Source organism: Scylla paramamosain, chromosome 44 (assembly GCF_035594125.1).
Source record: "Scylla paramamosain isolate STU-SP2022 chromosome 44, ASM3559412v1, whole genome shotgun sequence".
NCBI classification, from domain to species: Eukaryota; Metazoa; Arthropoda; class Malacostraca; order Decapoda; family Portunidae; genus Scylla; species Scylla paramamosain.
In genome coordinates this window covers 4,672,515-4,692,514 of record NC_087194.1, presented here as the reverse complement: position 1 = coordinate 4,692,514, position 20,000 = coordinate 4,672,515, and the positions used below count along the sequence as shown (strand labels likewise).

The 20,000-nt window shown below is 44.9% G+C and overlaps 3 protein-coding genes across 9 annotated transcripts in view; all 3 read right to left on the bottom strand.

The window, feature by feature from the left end:
• Nucleotides 1-525: 525 nt before the first annotated feature.
• On the bottom strand, nt 526-5,156 carry LOC135093954 (mucin-2-like). The gene is made up of 5 exons (XM_063993634.1): nt 4,976-5,156; nt 4,086-4,307; nt 3,791-3,905; nt 1,146-2,094; nt 526-672 (listed from the first exon to the last, which is right to left on the bottom strand). The coding sequence occupies exons 1-5, from the start codon at nt 5,154-5,156 to the stop codon at nt 526-528; spliced, it is 1,614 nt and encodes a 537-aa protein (XP_063849704.1).
• Nucleotides 3,397-20,000, bottom strand: part of LOC135094143 (chitooligosaccharidolytic beta-N-acetylglucosaminidase-like) — a 17,099-nt gene continuing 495 nt past the window's right edge. The window contains exons 1-7 of one of the 7 annotated variants that reach the window (XR_010263617.1): nt 17,380-18,401; nt 15,109-15,277; nt 14,093-15,023; nt 13,807-13,953; nt 12,927-13,448; nt 12,164-12,394; nt 3,397-4,848 (exon numbers count right to left, since the gene is read on the bottom strand). Coding sequence is in view for 4 of the 7 variants with exons in the window: in XM_063993956.1 (XP_063850026.1) it covers nt 12,218-12,394; nt 12,927-13,448; nt 13,807-13,953; nt 14,093-15,023; nt 15,109-15,277; nt 17,380-17,491 (2,058 nt within the window). In the remaining 3 variants the exon portion in view is untranslated. Of the gene's footprint in view, nt 4,849-10,959; nt 12,395-12,926; nt 13,449-13,806; nt 13,954-14,092; nt 15,024-15,108; nt 15,278-17,379; nt 18,402-18,442; nt 18,579-18,714; nt 19,036-19,319; nt 19,437-19,951 lie in introns of those variants that run through there. The other 6 variants (XR_010263618.1, XR_010263616.1, XM_063993959.1 and 3 more) reach the window with 6 other exon arrangements.
• Nucleotides 19,986-20,000, bottom strand: part of LOC135094146 (chitooligosaccharidolytic beta-N-acetylglucosaminidase-like) — a 3,362-nt gene continuing 3,347 nt past the window's right edge. The window contains exon 5 of the mRNA XM_063993964.1: nt 19,986-20,000. This exon is cut by the window's right edge and continues 69 nt beyond it. Coding sequence (XP_063850034.1) covers nt 19,995-20,000 — 6 coding nt within the window. The 3' untranslated portion in view covers nt 19,986-19,994.

Below are 20,000 nucleotides of genomic sequence, written 5' to 3'. Positions count from 1 at the left end.
TTTTGTCCTTTTAGTAATTCTCTGCGCTGGTTGTAATAGACCTGCATCCTTCTCGTAACACAGGGACGGGAGACTTCCGCAGCGTGATATGGATGAGGTCTGACCAGCACCGCAATGTAACTTCAATATCATTTTAGGGATTTTTACTTTTAACTCTGCCAGACAATGATGATGAGGAAAACAGCAGGATGACTGACACAATTACCAAGGCTATCAGTGAACAACCACATTAGAAGCACTACCCTCTCTTTAGTGTTTGTTTGCATCGCAGTGCTTCTTCAACTTGTGTGATAACTGATAAAGATTCCATATAGTCAATATCACATCCACTCACTCTCCCTCTCTCTCTCTCTCTCTCTCTCTCTCTCTCTCTCTCTCTCTCTCTCTCTCTCTCTCTCTCTGATAACAGCACTCCACTGATAGCTTGGCACCGGTGACGCAACCACAGGTAACAACTGATGCATTGTTATTAGAATTTTCCATTAACTATTCACCATCATTTCGTTCAGTACTCTTGACTAAATTTTATTCTTCATTTGTGAGGCTGTGAGGGTGTGAGGCTGTGAGACTGTGGGGCTGTGAGGGTGTGAGGGTGTGAGACTGTGGGGCTGTGAGGGTGTGAGGGTGTGAGACTGTGGGGCTGTGAGGGTGTGAGGGTGTGAGACTGTGAGGCTGTGAGGGTGTGAGGCTGTGAGACTGTGGGGCTGTGAGGGTGTGAGGGTGTAATAATAATAATAATAATAATAATAAACGGTTTATTATTTAGGCAGTTGACAAACTGAAAATGTACATAGGGGATGGGGAAAAACTTAACATTAATCCTAACGGTAAGACTAATCTAGGAGGGATATACTATTGATTGATGGCTCGCACCATGGTGGGAATCGCACTGAGTCTGTACCGGTCCGTGCGCGGCGCCTTCAGGGGCGTTATTTTGTTGTGGTGTCTGGTGGCACGGACAGGGCGAGGCGCGTCGGGCGGCAGCATGTCTCTGAGACGCGGATGATGCAGTAGTCCCTTCCCAAACTTCTCCAGAGCCTCTCGGTGCCTGGTGGATATTCTGGACAGACTCAGGGTGGTCAGGGCTTCTTCATAGGTGGTGTATGCAGGGCCAAGGATGACCCTGCACGCCCTTTTCTGCACACTGTGAGACTGTGGGGCTGTGAGGGTGTGAGGGTGTGAGACTGTGAGGCTGTGAGGGTGTGAGGCTGTGAGACTGTGAGGCTGTGAGGCTGTGGGGCTGTGAGGCTGTGAGGGTGTGAGGCTGTAAGGGTGTGAGGCTGTGAGGCTGTGAGGGTGTGAGGCTGTGAGACTGTGAGGCTGTGAGGGTGTGAGGCTGTGAGGCTGTGAGGCTGTGAGGGTGTGAGGCTGTGAGGCTGTGAGGCTGTGAGACTGTGAGGCTGTGAGACTGTGAGACTGTGAGGGTGTGAGACTGTGGGGCTGTGAGGCTGTGAGGCTGTGAGGGTGTGAGGCTGTGAGGCTGTGAGGCTGTGGGGCTGTGAGACTGTGAGGCTGTGAGGCTGTGAGGCTGTGAGGGTGTGAGGCTGTAAGGGTGTGAGGCTGTGAGACTGTGAGGCTGTGAGGCTGTGAGACTGTGAGGCTGTGAGGCTGTGAGACTGTGAGGCTGTGAGGCTGTGAGGCTGTGAGGCTGTGAGGGTGTGAGGCTGTAAGGGTGTGAGGGTGTGAGACTGTGAGGCTGTGAGACTGTGAGGCTGTGAGGCTGTGAGGCTGTGAGGCTGTGGGGCTGTGAGACTGTGAGACTGTGAGGCTGTGAGGCTGTGAGGTATGAGGGTGTGAGGCTGTGAGGCTGTGAGGCTGTGGGGCTGTGAGGCTGTGAGACTGTGAGGCTGTGAGGCTGTGAGACTGTGAGGGTGTGAGACTGTGAGGGTGTGAGGCTGTGAGGCTGTGAGGCTGTGGGGCTGTGAGGCTGTTGGGCTGTGAGGCTGTGAGGCTGTGGGGCTGTGAGACTGTGAGGCTGTGAGGTATGAGGGTGTGAGGCTGTGGGGCTGTGAGGCTGTGAGGGTGTGGGGCTGTGAGGCTGTGAGGGTGTGAGACTGTGAGACTGTGAGGCTGTGAGGCTGTGAGGCTGTGAGGCTGTGAGGTATGAGGCTGTGAGAGTGTGAGGCTGTGAGTCTGCACAATGCACAATGAACATAAACCCGTGTGTTCGTCTAGGAAACCTACTAAAGAATAAAGAGGCGGGGGTGGCGGCGGCAGCGAAGCAAGGAGCGATCATGCAAGACGAGGCTGGTTGCACACTGACGAGATAAAGTTATACATAGTGGAGAAAGTTTCCCTGATCCTTCCCTCCTCACCTCGACATCCGTGACTGGCTTCCTCACGACTGACTGAAGGGGTGATGAGGAGATGGGGTCATGGGGTCAAGTCACGCGAGCAGCCACAGTGTATGGGTGCATGAAGTTACTGTACACCCATACAAAGTGAACAGAAAAAGATGGAGAAGAATGACAATAACAAGAGGAACAGAAAAAAATACACTAAGAACAAGAAGAACTAGTAAAATAAGAATGGGAAGAATATATTGAGGAGGAGGAGGAGGACGAGGAGGAGGAGGAGGAGGAGGAGGAGGAGGAGGACGAGGAGAAGGAGGAGGAGAGTACTTTATCACCATCAACAATACAATCAACACCATTATTACCAAATCTCTCTCTCTCTCTCTCTCTCTCTCTCTCTCTCTCTCTCTCTCTCTCTCTCTCTCTCTCTCTCTCTCTCTCTCTCTCTCTCTCTCTCTCTCTCTCTCTCTCTCTCTCCAGACATACAAACCCACACTACAAAGTTCATATACAGCTAATCAAATAATAAAGTTTGATGAGATTATAATCTTATCAAACTTTATTACTTCATTAGCTGTATATGAACTTCGTAGTGTACTCGTGTGTGTGTGTGTGTGTGTGTGTGTGTGTGTGTGTGTGTGTGTGTGTGTGTGTGAGAGAGAGAGAGAGAGAGAGAGAGAGAGAGAGAGAGAGAGAGAGAGAGAGAGAGAGAGAGAGAGAGAGAGAGAGAGAGAGAGAGAGAGAGAGAGAGAGAGAGAGAGAGAGAGAGAAAATTTGGTAATATTGGTGTTGATTGTATTGTTGATGGTGATAAAGTATTCTCCTCCTCCTCCTCCTCCTCCTCCTCCTCCTCCTGCTGCTGCTGCTGCTGCTGCTGCTCCACTGTGTAACACAGTTTTTGTCTTTGACAAGCAAGTGTTATTCTCCAACTCTTTTCATTGCAAAACAATAGAAAATGTCCATTATTCCTGTCAAACTTTGCTTTTGTGGTTTTAGAATGATTTTTTGCTCCAAAATAGCTAAATTTCACCATTTTTGGACAGATAACAAAAAAGAATTCAAATGACACAAATTTATTTCAAAACTTCTTAAACTAATTTTTTTTTTATTAAATATGAACATTTTTTTTTTTCTTGATTTGCGTGAACACAACAAATCACTTTCACGTATAAGCCCCAAAATGTCTCCCATCACGTGTTCATTGAAGGATCCCTGATACCTCTGTTCAAAGTTCATTATATCTTGGTGGCAGCGCTCCCCTTGTTCCTCTGAATATGCTCCCATATTCTCCTTGAAGTTGTCGAGGTGAGCATCTAGGATATGGACCTTCAAGGACATTCTGCAGCCCATCTCACCATAGCTTTTCACTAAAGCTTCAACCAGTTCCATATAGTTAACAGCCTTGTTGTTGCCAAGAAACCCCTGTACTACACCAATGAAACACTCCCAAGTTTTTTTTCTCCTTTTCTGTGAGCTTCTGTAGAAATTCTGAGTACTCCATAATTTTACTCATTTGTGGTCCAGTGAAGATACCAGCTTTCACCTTTGCCTCTGAAAGCTTAGGAAAGAAGTCTTGAAGATATATGAAGGCAGCAGACTCCTTGTCAAGAGCTGTAACAAACTGTTTCATGAGACCCGTTTAATGTGTAGTGAAGGAAACAAAACATTTTGAGGATTCACCAATGGCTCATGTTTGATATTGTGTGCTCCCACTGTTGTGCTTTCTCTGGTAATGTGTTGCTCTGTCTCTACTGTCCCAAAGGCAAAGAAAACAGGGATTCTTTGTAAAACCTCCTTGCAGTCCCATCAAGAAAGCCACCATCTTGAAGTCTCCAATAACTTCCCAGCCATTCTTGTTGTAGTTCAAAGTTTCCAGTAGAAGCTCTACACTGCTGCAGTCCTCCTTAAGATGCACAGAATGAGCAAGAGGCAGAGATGGATACTTGTTTCCACTGTGCAGAAGTACAGCTTCCAGGCTTTTGGAGGAGTTGTCAATGACGAGTCTCCATTCATCTGCATTGCAAGCAATTCCAATAGCATCAGACAAGCCTGATACATCACTGCAGCAGCACAGCCTGTCCTCCTTTGCAAAGAAGCAGGAGAAATGTTTGTGACGTTTTCTTTGGCTGGTCACTCACACACTGTCATCAAGTAAATCCCATTCCTTCAGCCTTGAAATCAAAGCTCACCATGTGACTTTGCCGAACCAAGATGAGATCATTGAGGTCTCTTTGGTTTGGGTAGTAAGGATTCCTCCCAACTACAACTGTATCAGTGATGTCACAGTCTTCCTTTCTGTTTAGCTCATCTTCTGACTTGCTGCTTTCTTCTGATAGTCGACTTCTTTATGGAGGAGCTGGAAGATCATCACTGTGTGGTACTGGTGCAATGGAAGATAGAATGTCTGGATACAAAACAGCAGGTGCATTTTTCCCAGATCTGCGCTTGGAAGGATCCACCATGCAGAAAAAGCAGTCAGTTGAGTGGTCAGTAGCTTCACGCCATATTCTTGGAACAGCAAATTTCATGGCTCTGTTTTCCCCTCTATACCATCCTGTAAAAGAACAACAGTATGAGTTTCTGTTAAACGTATTTTATTTTTATTCTTAATTCTTAATTGGATTTTACTCTTGAAAAACAAACAGCTATTTTACCTTCTAGTGTTCTGTTACAATGCTCACAAGCAAAACGAGGCGCCCAGGTCTTGTCTTGGTCCCAAATTGGCACAGCAAAATAAGCTTTGTAAGCTTCACAGATTTTTTCAGATGCTGTCACTGAGAACTTCTTTGCTCTTGTCTTGATGAATTGACCACATATGTAGCAGAATGCATCTGGAGAATGACTGCAGCCTCTTGATGTCATGTCACCTCTTGTGATGTGTCTTCTCAGGCAGCCAAAGCATAACTGATTGGTGGATTGCAAGCCCCTAATCTTATATTGTCAAGCAGTACTCTAGAATATTCTTAGTCTTTCTAGAATGTGTTCCAGAATGTTCCCAGTCTTTTTAGAATATTTTTGAACCTATTTTAGAATATTCTGAATCATTCTAGAAAATTCTTGTAGATTCTAGAAAATTCTTGATATTTTTACATATTTCTATTGTATTCTAGAAAGTTCTAGAATATTCTTGAAATATTTACATTGAATAAAATGTTCTAAAATGTTCTAGAAACTTCTAAAAGTGCCTGGTAGAAAATTCTGAAAGATTTCAGAAGATTTCTGAAATGTAAGCAAATTTTTCCAAATATGAAAAATTTCTTGCTAGATCTGGTCAGTTCAAGAATGATCGTATTAAGACTAAAAATCTTTAGAACACTTTATATTCTTTCTTTCACTGTTTTAACTTATTTGCAACATTTCAAATGCAATTAGATAAACAATTGAGATTTTTCAAAGGTCTTTACCTGACATGAAAACCAACAATAACCCATCACATACTATAATGAAATAAGGCAAAAATGTAAATTCATTGTTCTAACCACAAAAGCAAAGTTTCAGGATCAAAATAACTTTTCTATTTTGTTTGGATGGAAAGAACTGAAAAATTATGGTTTGGGGCCAAAGGACAAGACAAAAGTGAAATTTTGTTACATAGTGTCATCAGTTTTACATGTGAAGTGGGGCGATCAGGGAAGAGCGGGACAAACATTAAAAAAGCGGGACATTTTGCTACAAGCGGAACAGACGTTGAAAAAGCTGGACTGTCCCGCCTAAAGATGGGCTCTGGTCACCTTAATCTATCTGTCTATCTGTCTGTCTATCAGCCTAGCTCTTTCTGTATGTATACACCTATATTTACTTATCTATCTACCCAATTGCCTATCTGTCTATCTATCTATCTACTTATCCATCTCTCCATTATTCCATCTACATTCATCTTTTTCTTTTCTTTTTTTTTGTGTGTGTAGGAGGGGCACCAGCCAAGGGCAACAAAATTCAGAGAGAGATAAAAAAAAAAAAAAGAAGGCCTACAGAGGTACCAGCCCCCAAAGAGTTATAAACGAGTCAAAAACTGAACGATAAGTATCTTGAAACCCCATACGTCTACCACCACACCACCCATCTCCTATCCTGCTCTCGGCCCCCTCGTCACGCCCTCTTCCACACCAATACAAACACGCAAAGTCAAGGGAGAGGCAGGGTAGTGATAAAACAATGAGAGAGACTTAACTTTCTCGCTCCCTCTGTTTACATTTAAGGCACGTACGATATTCATGTCTCTTGTGTACGATAGTTGGTCCCGCTTGATGACAACAGGCGGATTTTTTCTCCTTATTTTATTTTCTGTTGTTTTAAAAAGGCACCTTCCCCCGTTTCACTTTCAAGCTTTATCCCGAGGTGTCCTTTTAGCATCACGGAGAGAGAGAGAGAGAGAGAAAGAGAGAGAGAGAGAGAGAGAGAGAGAGAGAGAGAGAGAGAGAGAGAGAGAGAGAGAGAGAGAGAGAGAGAGAGAGAGATTCATGCTTATTATTTTTTTCCATATTTTTATTTCTACATTGTTTTATTTTTCCATCAACAATATTTTTTTTTATTCCGGCTCAGTTTCCTTGATTTCGTTGAGAGAGAGAGAGAGAGAGAGAGAGAGAGAGAGAGAGAGAGAGAGAGAGAGAGAGAGAGAGAGAGAGAGAGAGAGAGAGAGAGAGAGAGACCAAACCTAAAACAAACAAACAAACAAACAAACAAACCTTTACTGATACCCAACACCCATAAAAATAAACATAAAATAAAAATAAACAAATAGATAAACGAAAATAAATTGAAAACAACAAAAAAAAAAATCAAAACATCGAAACAGATATTACGATAATCACTTCAGATTTACATAAACAAACATACATACATACATACATACATACATACATACATACATACTTCTATAAACACATGTAAGAATAGAAAAATAAATAAATACATACAAAGACGAGGGAGATTATTGCTTAAAATAGTAGTTAAATAATAAAGAAGAGAAATAGTACTAAGTTTATGACGAAGGATTAAAATTAAGGGAAGGGAAGGGAAAGGGGAGAGAAAGAATGGGGAGGAAGGAAAGGGATAAAAAGAAGTGAAGAGGAGTAGGGGAAGGGAAGAGAAGAGAAGGGAAGGGAAGAGGGGGAAGGGAAGAGAAGGGATGAATAGAAAGGAAGAGATGGAGGGAGGGGAAGAGAAGAGAATGGGAGGCAGGAGAAGGGAAAGGAAGTAAAGAAATGGGAGGACAGGGGAGGGAAGGGGTGAAGGGAAAGGGAAAGGAAGGGAAGGGGTGGAAGGAAGGCAAGGATGGGGTGATGGGGAGGATGGGAAGGAAAATATTCAGAAAACGGCACCATCTCAATCTTAAGGTGGAACTATTTTATTCTGAAATGTGCGGCGTGTTTTCTTTAATATGGCGGCCATTTCTCGGCAACATCAGTTTATCTTTAGTGGAGTGATGGTCGTGGAGGGACAAGAGAGGAGGGGAAAGGGAAAGGTGATGACACTGGGTAATATATGAGGAAATAACACCAAGTTAGCTTGAATTCAACTTTTTTCATATTTTTGTACGAGTTTCTCCTTAAAATATCTCAACAGAAAATGAATCTTTTAGGGCGAACTCTTCTAGTTTACTCTGGGATCAGTGGTTTGAGAGGAGTCCTGATGTTGCTTACAGTTTTTGCGTAAGAACAGAAGACAAGAGAAGCTGCAGGAAGCCGCCAAGTCTACACGTGGCAGTCCCTGTGAGAAACATGCCTGCCTATATCGAATTATCATCTAAGTCTGTGAATTTGTCTAACATTCTAAAGTTCCCCATTGACTCAGCACTAACAACGGGTTTACTGAGTCTATTCCATCAGTTACTACTCTATTTAAGAATCAATTCCTTCCTACCTATGCAGAGGCCAGAAACAGGGCAAATAGGGTACTAGGATTCATTTTTAGGAGTGTTAAAAGTAGAAGGTCGGAAGTAATATTAAAGTTATACTTGGCGCTGGTCAGACTTCATCTAGACTACGCTGTGCAGTTCTGGTCCCCACATTACAGGAAAGATATAGGTCTATTAGAATCAGTACAGAGGAGAATGACTAAAAGGATACAGGGGATGAGGAGTATTCCTTACGAGGCGAGATAGAAGCTGTTAAATTTACATTCTTTAGAGAGACGTAGGTTAAGAGGGGACCTGATAGAAGTCTTTAAGTGGTATAAGGGTTATAACAAGCAGGACGTAAGCAAAATTCTTAGGATCAGCAACCAGGGAAGAACAAGAAATAACGGGTACAAACTTGAAAAATTTAGGTTTAGGAAGGAGATAGGAAAAAATTGGTTCTCAAATAGAGTGGTAGATGAGTGGAACGGACTCAGTAATCATGTTGTTAGTGCTAGGACACTAGAGAGCTTTAAGAGAAGATTAGACAGGTTTATGGATGGGAATAATAGATGGAAATAGGTAGGTATATTTCATACAGGGACTGCCACGTGTAAGCCTGCTCGCTTCTTGCAGCTTCCCTTATTTCTTGTTCTTATGTTCTCTTTTTTTTTTTTTTCAAATTTAACTTTATCAAACCTTAACCCGTTATTTTTTGTTCTGTCGTTATTGCTGACTCTGAGGCTTTTGTTTGTCACCTTTGTTATATATCGTTTATGACACTGCAAAACCTATCGGACCCTCTCCTAACCTGCAATTCTCTAAAGAATGTGAATTGAAAAGATTTAATCTCCTCTAGTAAGGAACACCCCTCATCCCCTGCAGCATGTTGAGTCACTCTCCTCTGTAGTGATTGCACCACGCCTCCACCCTGCCTGCATCGTGGGAACAAACAGCACATCATGACCTGGATGAGGTCTGACATGCGCGAAATATAACTTTAATATCACCTGGGAACTTTTAATACGCCTGTAGACTAATCTTAAAAGAAGGCTGGCACACACGCTCAGGCCAGATTCACAAAAATAAATAAATAAATAAATAAATAAATAAAAAGTAGCGTCCATACACGATTCAGGCAGCACGAAGCCCGAAGACCCGCTCTCAGTTCTGAGCTCCTTGTGTTTGTTTGTTTTTTTTTTTTTTTGTGTGTGTGTGTGTGTGTGTGTGTGTGTGTGTGTGTGTGTGTGTGTGGCGGCAGTGTGTGTGGTTGCAGTGTGATCTCTTTCCTTCAGTTTGTGCTCCAGCAGCTCGTTGCTTCTCATGTCTGTCGGAGTGCTTCTTGCTCTTAATCTTTCAAAGGCAAGGACTGTCTCTGTAAATTTCAATAAATTCCACCAAAAAGTTCCTTTCCTCCTCGAGACGCACAGCAGCGAGAAGCCTCCGCTCTCTTCCGTGACGAGGTGAGGACCGTGGCCTGACCTGACACTTGCCCACACACGCTGGCCGAATGGCGGCCTGACTGCCCCAAACCTGAGACTGATCCGACACATGCACAATTTGTTCTACTTCTGTCCTCTACGCATTGTTGTGACTGTTGATCACAGACAACTAGATCGCATATTTTTTATCCTCTGATCTTATCTGACCCTCGTTAAACAGGTAAAAGTGACACATTTCTCTCTCTCTCTCTCTCTCTCTCTCTCTCTCTCTCTCTCTCTCTCTCTCTCTCTCTCTCTCTCTCTCTCTCTCTCTCTCTCTCTCTCGTTCATCATATGAAGGTTGAAAAGAAAGAGCAGATAGAAAATGCTCGCTCTAAATAATAAATCGTTTTTTTTTATCAAGTTTATTGCAGAAAAGAGGAAAGACAGAAAAAAAGAAAAAATACTAGTTCTTTCAAAGTGTAAATATCTGATGCTGCTACTACTACTACTACTACTACTACTACTACTGCAAATAATAATAATAATAATAATAATAATAATAATAATAATAATAATAATAATAATAATAATAATAATAATATAACAATAATAACAATAACAATAACAATAATAATAATAATAATAATAATAATAATAATAATAATAATAATAACCTATCATCCATTTTGGTACGCACACTTTTAAACACACACACACACACACACACACACACACACACACACACACACACACACACACACACACACACACACACAAAGTGAAAGTCAAAAAAAAAAAAAAAAGAAAGCAAACCGTTAACACACTCTCTCTCTCTCTCTCTCTCTCTCTCTCTCTCTCTCTCTCTCTCTCTCTCTCTCTCTCTCTCTCTCTCTCTCTCTCTCTCTCTCGCGGGGTCACTTGTCAGTCTAGTCCCATCGAGTCAAACAAGGGAGGAAGGAGAAGGGATGCAAGAAAGAGTGACAGAGAAAAGTACAAAGGAGGAGCAAAGGTTAGAAGGAAAAGTGAACGATACGTCTATAATTATCTCGATCTACCAGTACGTGTGACCATTCCCTCCAGCTACACACACACACACACACACACACACACACACATTCATTGACTGACGAAGCTGTGTGTGCAAGGAGCATCCACAGCTTTAAAGATCTATATAATCAATGGGGAGTTTTCAGAACTAGTGTTTGTCAGCAGGTGGCAGCACAGACAAACTCTTCTCTCACATACGAGTATAAGCAATATCAGATATAGCTACAGTGTTATTCTATTTACATGAAGATGCAATGGGCTTATATAATATATTTTTCTACGTAATCCCTTCTAAGTAGTAACACAAGTAAAATCAAGATCTTTTCATGAACAAATGTATATAAGTTGATTTTCTAGTGAATCGGCATTTAGATTTATTTGGTCATCTTAAGATCTCCAAATGAATACACTCTTGATTGGAAACGTCTTAATCTAGACGACAGTAAACATAAAGGCAACATGTCTGTGACAGTCAAAAGTCCAAATTACATAGATCTCCTTCCTAGTTTATGGAAACAGCAATTTTAATAAAAAAAAAAATTGGCAACTCGAGTGTCCAGGCGATAGTAATGCTGTATCTCTAACCAAAACAAACACCTGACTCGGCCGCGCTGGTTGAACTTAGAATACGTTGTTGAACAAGAAGTTGAATGTTGGTGCGGTGCCCATCTCCACTACAAAACTGGTGAAAGAGTTTCCTGTGCTCCTCTCCTGTCACTCAAGGATCGCCTGAGAGATGTTTGTTTTGGTTCTCGATTACTTTGCCTTGTCACTCGCTTCGTGAGAGGGATGCTAAAATACCCACAAAAAAAAAAAAAAAAAAAAAAAACTAGAGCCATATATCACGATGTTAGTGAGTAGGTTGTGTCATGCTATATAGTACAGTGTGATTTTTTTTTTATTTTTTCTTTGTCCAAATCATTAGTTTTTATACTTGTAATATGCTTTGTTTAAGATAATGCTAGCAGTTTACTCGATAATCACACAAAAAACAATTAATTTGACCACATTCTCTCAATATTATCCATACCGGATATTGAAAAGTCGATACCTCATTTCAATAGTATCATGATGATCAATGTTCTATGCATCTTTACGCACCTGGGATTTACTACAACAATATCTTAGCTCTCTTTCCTACAGTTAGATGAGCAGCAACGACATCTAGCGGTTTAGTTCCGAAAACTCCACATTAACTTCAGAAGCCGGGACATTACGAGCTTGACTCAATTCTGTAAAAGTACAAAAAGGTAAGAACAAATGGGTAACAAAACACTCACAGCTACGTATAGACAGGACCAGTTCTTCCCCTAGACAGCACAAGAACATAAGAATATACAGGAAGCTGCAAGAACACAAGGAAAGCTACAAGGAGACAAAAACACAAGTAGAGGTGCAAGGAGCCATCAGGACTACACATGGCAAGACAGAGCTAAGCCACTCTAAGGAATTACAAACTACATTACATTAAGCGTGAGATCTCTAAACACTGGCAAAACAAGGAGAGTCTCTTTCACACACTGCAGGGGCATACCTTATTGTGGTGACACCGCATGCCTTACCTACACCACCTGGAGGGTCTTCACAAGGTATCCTACAATGGCATTGCTTTGGCACTAGAGGTAGCAGAGTTCTTCGTTCTGGTGGCACCACTGGGGCTGTATTCGCTCCGCCTGCACGCCGCGCTGCACGAGGCGTTGCCGGTGGTGGATGAAGCGAGTCTCTGCCTCCTGCCACGAGGTGGACGGGTTGCTCCACAGACGCTCCGCCAGCGCTGCGGCGCGCGGCCACACCTGCGTGGACACAAGTGTAGTCAGGTTGCTACACTATTTAGAGGTCGTGGAGAGTAGCAAAGTTAAAGGCAAGTTCACCGGGTAAGTTAGTGAAGAGAGATGAAAGCCAAAGCTGGTGGTGAACACTGGGAAGACAGAATGTGCATCACTTTGAAAGCTGAACAGTCAAAAGAATTTTCAATAGTCTGAAGAGTTAGGAGAGAGGTATACAGCACATGAATTTAGTTTGGGAGTGGCTCTGAAATCTGAACTCGATGGTAAATAATTTGGAACACTCAAGGGCGTGGGGACGAGAGCAAATTGAATTGTTGTGTACAAAAACGGAACATGCATCTTTGGATTGAAAGTCAAGATAGAGAATGTAGGAGGGAACTGAGAAGGGCTTCCTGTCAGTTGTCCCATACACCCAAGAAAAGATGAGGCTTAGTAGAGGAAGAGATGATACTCCACAGATTGTAAACTTGCCCTAAGGCTGCGAATGTTACAGAAGTAAATAGAAATAGTTAAGGTTGATGTCAATTCATATCCGTACCTTGGCATCCACAGTGTTGGTGTCTGCCTGCTCGGTCCACAGGGCGGCCTCTCCCCCAAGGATGAGCTCTGTGTTAGGAGAGCCTGTCAGGCTCGTGGCAATGGCATGAGGGCTATTGTCATATACGGTCTGCCACCCCTTGTAAGGACTGCACCAATTGTTCCCATCGCCCACCCACGCCCCCATGCCGCAGTCGAGGTACCAGGCATCGTGGTTGCTGAAGATGAGTCTGTGCCCCATGGCGAGCATCTCCCCGATGACCGGGTCGTCCTGCGTGCTCCAGATCTGGATGATGTACTGCGAGGAGTTGTGGGACAGATTCAGTCTGCCGGGCTTGGTCAGCTCCGAGGTCCACAGAACTCCCTCCACCTTCCGCCCCTTGGCAGCTTTCTGCAGCAGCTGCAGCGCCTTCTCCTGGAACACCGCCCATTGCCTGTAGTACGCCTCCTCGTCCACGCCGTGGCCGTTCGCAGTCATCCAAGAGTTGATCTCCTGCGTCGAGTTCCAGCAGTTCAGGTTCACCTGTTGGGAGAGTGAAGTGTTATAATTTTGGCAATCAATAACCACAGATGTGCCCCTACGTGTGGTGAATGCTCCTGCGTGTTAATCAATTTTTCAGGTGTGGAGGACCATCAACACACCCTTACGTACAGCCACAGCCTACGTGTGAAGGGTGGCACAGGTGTCCGACGTAGTGAGTGATGGTTCACTCATGCGAGGACGTCCCATCCAAGATAAAGTTAGAAGAAATAAATATAAAACAGACAAAAAACTGTTCGAATAAAGACAGAAGGTGAAAGTGCTATATAGTTTTCCTCCGATTTCGTTCTTTATCTTATCCTTCTTCCTTCCCTCCCTCCCTTCTTTGTCCCACACTCACCTCGTCCCCGCCGTAATGGAATATGTCGACAGGAGCGAAGATGTCCAACATCTCTTCATAGATCTGCCCAATGATGTCGTATATTGCAGGGTTGGCTAGGTTGAGCTGCCCGCACGGAGGCTCCACACACAGTTCCTGCCACGGCTCCTGTAAGGGATTGGCACCGTGGAAGCCGATTCGAGCAAACAGGGATTTCAGTACAGTAACACGAAAGGATTTCATTCCACCAGCCCGTTCCACCCAGCCACACCCTGCCTCACAGAGGTACAGGACTGAATATACTCACCTGGTTGACACACACTGCAAGTCGGCCCAGTCCCTCCTTCTCGGCCCACTGCCAGCCATTGCCCACGTGTGCGGGTGCATCCAGCTCGGGCAGCAGACGCACGCCGCGCACGCGCGCGTACTGCACCAGGTCGCGCACCTGCGCCGGCGTGTACACCTGCCTGGCGGAGTAGGCGCCGTAGTAGGCCATGTTTGGGAGGGAGCGCAGGGCCAGCGGGAAGGAGTGGGAGTCCGTGATGTGCCAGTGCAGGGTGTTCAGCTTGCTGGCGGCCATCGCGTCCACCGTGCGCCGCAGCGCCGCCACCGTCACGAAGTTACGCGAGGTGTCCACCAACAGCCCGCGGTACGCGAACGCCGGCCCGTCCGTCACCGCCGCCGTCTGCACCACCATGAGCGCGTCGCGCGTCTCGTGGTAGTCCACCAGCTGCGCGAGCGTCTCGAGGGCGTGGCGCGCCCCGAAGAAGGTGGGCGCCACAATGGTGGCCGTGGTGACGGCGCCGTCGGCGGACGTGTTCACGGACAGGCTGTACGACTCGTCCATGTCCAGCGTGAGGTGTGCCTGCGCGCCCTCCACCGTCACCGCCACCACCAGCGCGTGCGCCTCGGTGGCGGCGTCCCAGGGGCCCGCCCACGGCGCCTCCCCGCTGGTGTAGTCCGGGTGGTAGCGCTGCAGGGCGTCGCGGAACAGCACGAAGGCCTCCTGCAGCAGCGGACACACCTGCGCGGGGCACGTGGGCCTGAGGGCAGCGTTCTGCGGCAGGAACAGCGACACACGACGCCCCACGGAGGCTGAGGCGGGCAGCGGCCACAGCACGCCCGCGCCCCCGCACGTCAGCTTGCACTGGTTGAGGGGCACCAGGTCCGAGCCGCCCGCCGCCGCGTGCTTCACGCAGCGCCCGTCCTCGCACCGCCAGCCCCACGGCGCCGGCATCCTGCAGGAGGGGAGCGGCAGATGTAGTGTATGAATACAGCATTACTTGATCACTCCGATACTGCATAACACACACGCACACTCACTTGAAGAAGTTAGCAGTAGTGGCAGTAGCATGAGCGTGGTGAGAGGCCAGATTCACCACAACCAGCACCACCACCACCACCGCTGTTATCACCGCCAAGAAGCGCATCGGTGTGGCGTTGCGGCGTATCACGCGCGCCAGGGAGCAGACCAGGAAGAAGCTGTGCTGTGCTGCAAAGATTGCCACTAATTGTAATATGTACGCACGTGTGCAGCAGCTGTGCATGCCGACACTCCAGCACAGGTGGCTGCTGCATTCACACTTGTCCCATAATTGATACACACACACACACACACACACACACACACACACACACACACACACACACACAATACTCTAAAAACATCAACAACAACAACAACGACAATAATAATAATAATAATAATAATAATAATAATAATAATAATAATAATAATAATAATAATAATACAAGTAGAAGTAGTATTAGTAATAGTCGTAATAGTAGTAGTAGTAGTAGTAGTAGTAGTAGTAGTAGTAGTAGTAGTAGTAGTAGTAGTAGCTTTTGTTGTTATTGTTGTCGTTGTAGCAGCACCAGCAGCAGCAGCAGTAATAACGAACAAGCATTCGGCATCAGCCCTTATTTATCACATCTTGGTCTTTCCGGAGCTGTTAGTAAAACATGTCATCAGTCAGTGAGGCAATTTGTTCGACTTCCAAAACTCCACGCTCACTGCACACTGCGCCACCACTCAATCCACTACAGCAGCTGCAAGTTATATTATCATTCTTGTTCACAGATAATGTAATGCTGTGAACCAATCCATATATTAATGTGTATGCGATTTGATCCCTTCACGGACCAAACAAGTGTTCCCCAATGCCTAACCTTACTGGACGCTATTTTTTCGTGTTGATCTCTCGTAAATACCTCTGCAGCGCGAAAAGACAAAATCAACTTTGTGTTTTCTCGCTTTTCTCTCCGTGCAAACAATTTTCACACTGCTAGGAAGGTCAACGGACAAACACGGGAATGGAAAGGATTAACCCTTTCATTCCGGTGATCATATATGAACGATTGCATCAGTGCGTCCGTAGCGACGGCGATCGTTCCCGTAATTAAGAATATTCGCGTCTCAATTTTGAGCTCCAAGCGCGGTTTCTCGAGTCAGATGGCGCGTGGAAGTGTCTGGCATCTACTTCCACCCGTAATATTGCCACTAGCTCTGTATATTTAGCGGTAACTAAGCTATTCTCCCATTCTGAGTGCGACACGGCAATCGCAGCGACCCGCCGTGTGGAAAGCACCCTGATAAGAGCCAAGGGACCTGATAAGAGCGGAGGACACGGACAGCCTGATAATAGGGAAGCATCTCAGATTCTTCCCTATTATTATGTGTGTGTGTGTGTGTGTGTGTGTGTGTGTTCTCCGGGCTGTTTCTGGTTGACGGATCACACAGCGAGATCCTTGATGAGCCGTAACTAACCTTTTCAGAGATCACATGGAGCTACAAAGTACATCATTGTATTCAGAATAACACAGAGAAAAAAAAAAGTATTAGTATTCAAACAATCTTCTGACAATTCCTAGGTTTATGATTTTTACCCGTCATGGCAAATGGGAAAATAGTTTAATCACCGGAATCTAAGGGTTAAAGACATGACATTCACTGCAATGTAACACCACTTCTGGCGACAACTGTGCACGGTCTGAAGCAAGAACGCGTTTACCTTTAAGATAACAGGTTTGAATTTCATATGGGTTAACACACCACCATCCATATTCTGAGACACTTCCATGCCGCGCTCCAATACATTCAGAAGATTATAACTCAAGTGACGCGGGTTGTAAGGGGCGTTTTAATAGTTCTAGTGACAAAATGAGATTTCTACATTATTAACAGGAAGACACTCTTGACAACCCGGATAATCATGGTCTTGGAAAACAGCCGGGATGAGAGGACAGAGCGTTTCTGAACACGGGCCGAAGTTACACGGTTATATTTATTTTCTTATGGTTTAAATGACAAATTAATATGATTTCTACATAATTAACAGGAAAAACACTCTTGAGAACCCAGACAACCATCTCTGTGGCCTTGAAAAACAGTCGCGGTGAAGGAGCAGTGTTCTTAATACGCGGGTAGTGCTACCGTGGAACTCAGAACATCTCGCCTACCTCACCAATCACGCCCTGCCGTCACTCAGAAAGTTGTGGGAGGAGAAAACGTTAAGGGATTCCCACTCAAGGTCACACGGGGTCCATCAGTGCTCCACCAACACAACACCCCAAGTGCTATACCTACGCACTAACCTCTGGCGACGCTGCGGTATAGCCTGGTGTACAATGCTCGCTGGCCCCTAGTGTGCATTGTGGCGTGGGAGGCAGGTGATGGGCGCTGCGGTGTGGCACATGTCGCTGTCATGAATAGGGCACGAGGAGTGGTAGGGAAGTCTGTGGCATCTTTCGCTCCGTGTTCAACTGAGAGAAGGATCAGCACTCCAAATGTTGTTTACACGATCTCTGTGGCCTTGCAAAACAGTCGTGTATCAAGTGTGTTTCTCCTCTTATCTTATATCTTCCCTCCAACGCGATGTTTAACGCGGTTTTCTTTGTTTTTTTTTACTTTCTCACTTAAACACGCACGTATATTCCTGCACTGAAGTCGGTGTCTCAATGAGTGATGTGGCATACTCGCTTAAGGGCGGTCAGTGTTGCCATCTCTTTATTTCCTCTAGCTGAAGTGGACAGTGTAGTAAGAAACGCTTGCACGATAAATTTTAAAGGTCACAGTGATAATCAGCCGGGTTCTCAAGTGTGTCACTCCTCTTAATAAGGTAAATATCTTGTTGATCTCTCACTACAACCGTAAAAACACCCTTGAAAGCCCATCTAACTTCAACCACAGCCTTTTTGAGAGTAGTGGAGGTGCAGCGCGGCAGGGTTTTAAAATAAAAGTTTCAGATGGCAACTCTCAGCATTGCATCACCAGGTGGTGCAGCCTTCACTTCGCCTCCGCAGCCTCACGCAGCCTCCGCAGCCTCACGCAGCACGCAGGGTGATCGGCGGTGTCAGCGCAAAGCTGGCCTCGATAAGACGCAAGAATCCGGCATCAACATCCGCAACTTGGACTTTTTATTCGCATCCGCTCATCCTTCAGTCCACACAGCCGGGAGATTAGTACACACACACACACATACACACACACACACAAGTATTCACCATATTAACTTAGTCCTATATTAAAAAACGCTTTGCTGTCTCATCACGACTATTTCCCAAGGCCACAGAAATGATCAGCTGGGTTCTCACAAGTATTTCTCCAGTCAATAATATAGAAATCTTATTAATCTGTCACTAGAAATGTAAAAAACACCTTTAAAGCTCCGTGTAGCTTCATGTAGGGCCTTCGGAAAGCAGTGGATATGCGGCGCAGCAGTGACTCAGAATATGGTCCTTTACCTTCACTACCCACGCACAACCACACATCCGTCACTGATACATCATACAGACTGAAAACAAAAAAAGAACACCGATTTTCACCTAGCAAGCCAATCACCGGCCCGCATGCTGAGCCACGCCGCCAATAAATGAGTTAGAGATAAACTAATAATCTATCATGAAGGTGAAGGCAAGTAATTTTCTCACCTGAGCCACAGAGTCTGATCGCAAGTCTTCACCTGGAGCCGCCCAACCCGTTACTGGCTGCAAGACCTAGCCACACACACACACACACACACACACACACACACACACACACACACACACTTTCATTGTCTCTCCTTCCTTCTCTTCCTTACTAATACTTTCTCTTTCTCTCGCTCAGCCTGGCAACGTTCTCTCTCTCTCTCTCTCTCTCTCTCTCTCTCTCTCTCTCTCTCTCTCTCTCTCTAACTCACCTGTTTTACTTTTTTTTTAGTTCTTACTTGTTGTTCTTCGTTTTCTTATATTTATTCTTCATTTCTTTACCTAATATAGTTTTTCTCTTTTTTCTTCAGTTTATAAGTTCATGTGAAAAGATACATTAGCACACACACACACACACACACACACACACACACACACACACACACACACACACACACACACATCTATACTTCTAAAATACATTTCTTAATACTTAAAAATAATTCTCTCTCTCTCTCTCTCTCTCTCTCTCTCTCTCTCTCTCTCTCTCTCTCTCTCTCTCTCTCTCTCTCTCTCTCTCTCTCTCTCTCTCTCTCTCTCTCTCTCTCTCTCTCTCTCTCTCTCACGCACACACACACCTGCTCACCTACCTATGAACAAAGTCACTCTCACCACTACTACTTTCACACACCAATCTAGTAGTTTCCCTTCCACACACACACACACACACACACACACACACACACACAAAGATCATAATTTAGTCGGAGGTCAGATGAAGTTAGCGAGTTAGAAAGTGTGTGTGTATGTGTGTGTGTGTGTGTGTGTGTGTGTGTGTGTGTGTGTGTGTGTGTGTGTGTGTGTGTGTGTGTGTGTGTGTGTGTGTAAACCTTAGTAGTCAGGCAAGTAACCAAGGATTAAAGAGAAAGTTTTTCCTATCATCCTCAGGTACTCCTCCTTTCATATACAACAAAGGAATCATGTTTGAAAGTTTGGCTATAAAGTGTACTCTCTCTCTCTCTCTCTCTCTCTCTCTCTCTCTCTCTCTCTCTCTCTCTCTCTCTCTCTCTCTCTCTCTCTCTCTCTCTCTCTCTCTCTCTCTCTCTCTCTCTCTCTCTCATCCTGTTTACACACACACACACACACACACACACACACACACACACACACAGGGCCACTAAATGAATTTCGCCCTGTACTGTGTTATCTTACAATGAAATCAACAACAACAACAACAAATAATTGTCACACAACGCACATTTCCCTTCACGAGTGTTCCAGTAACACCTAACAGTAACACCCTAACT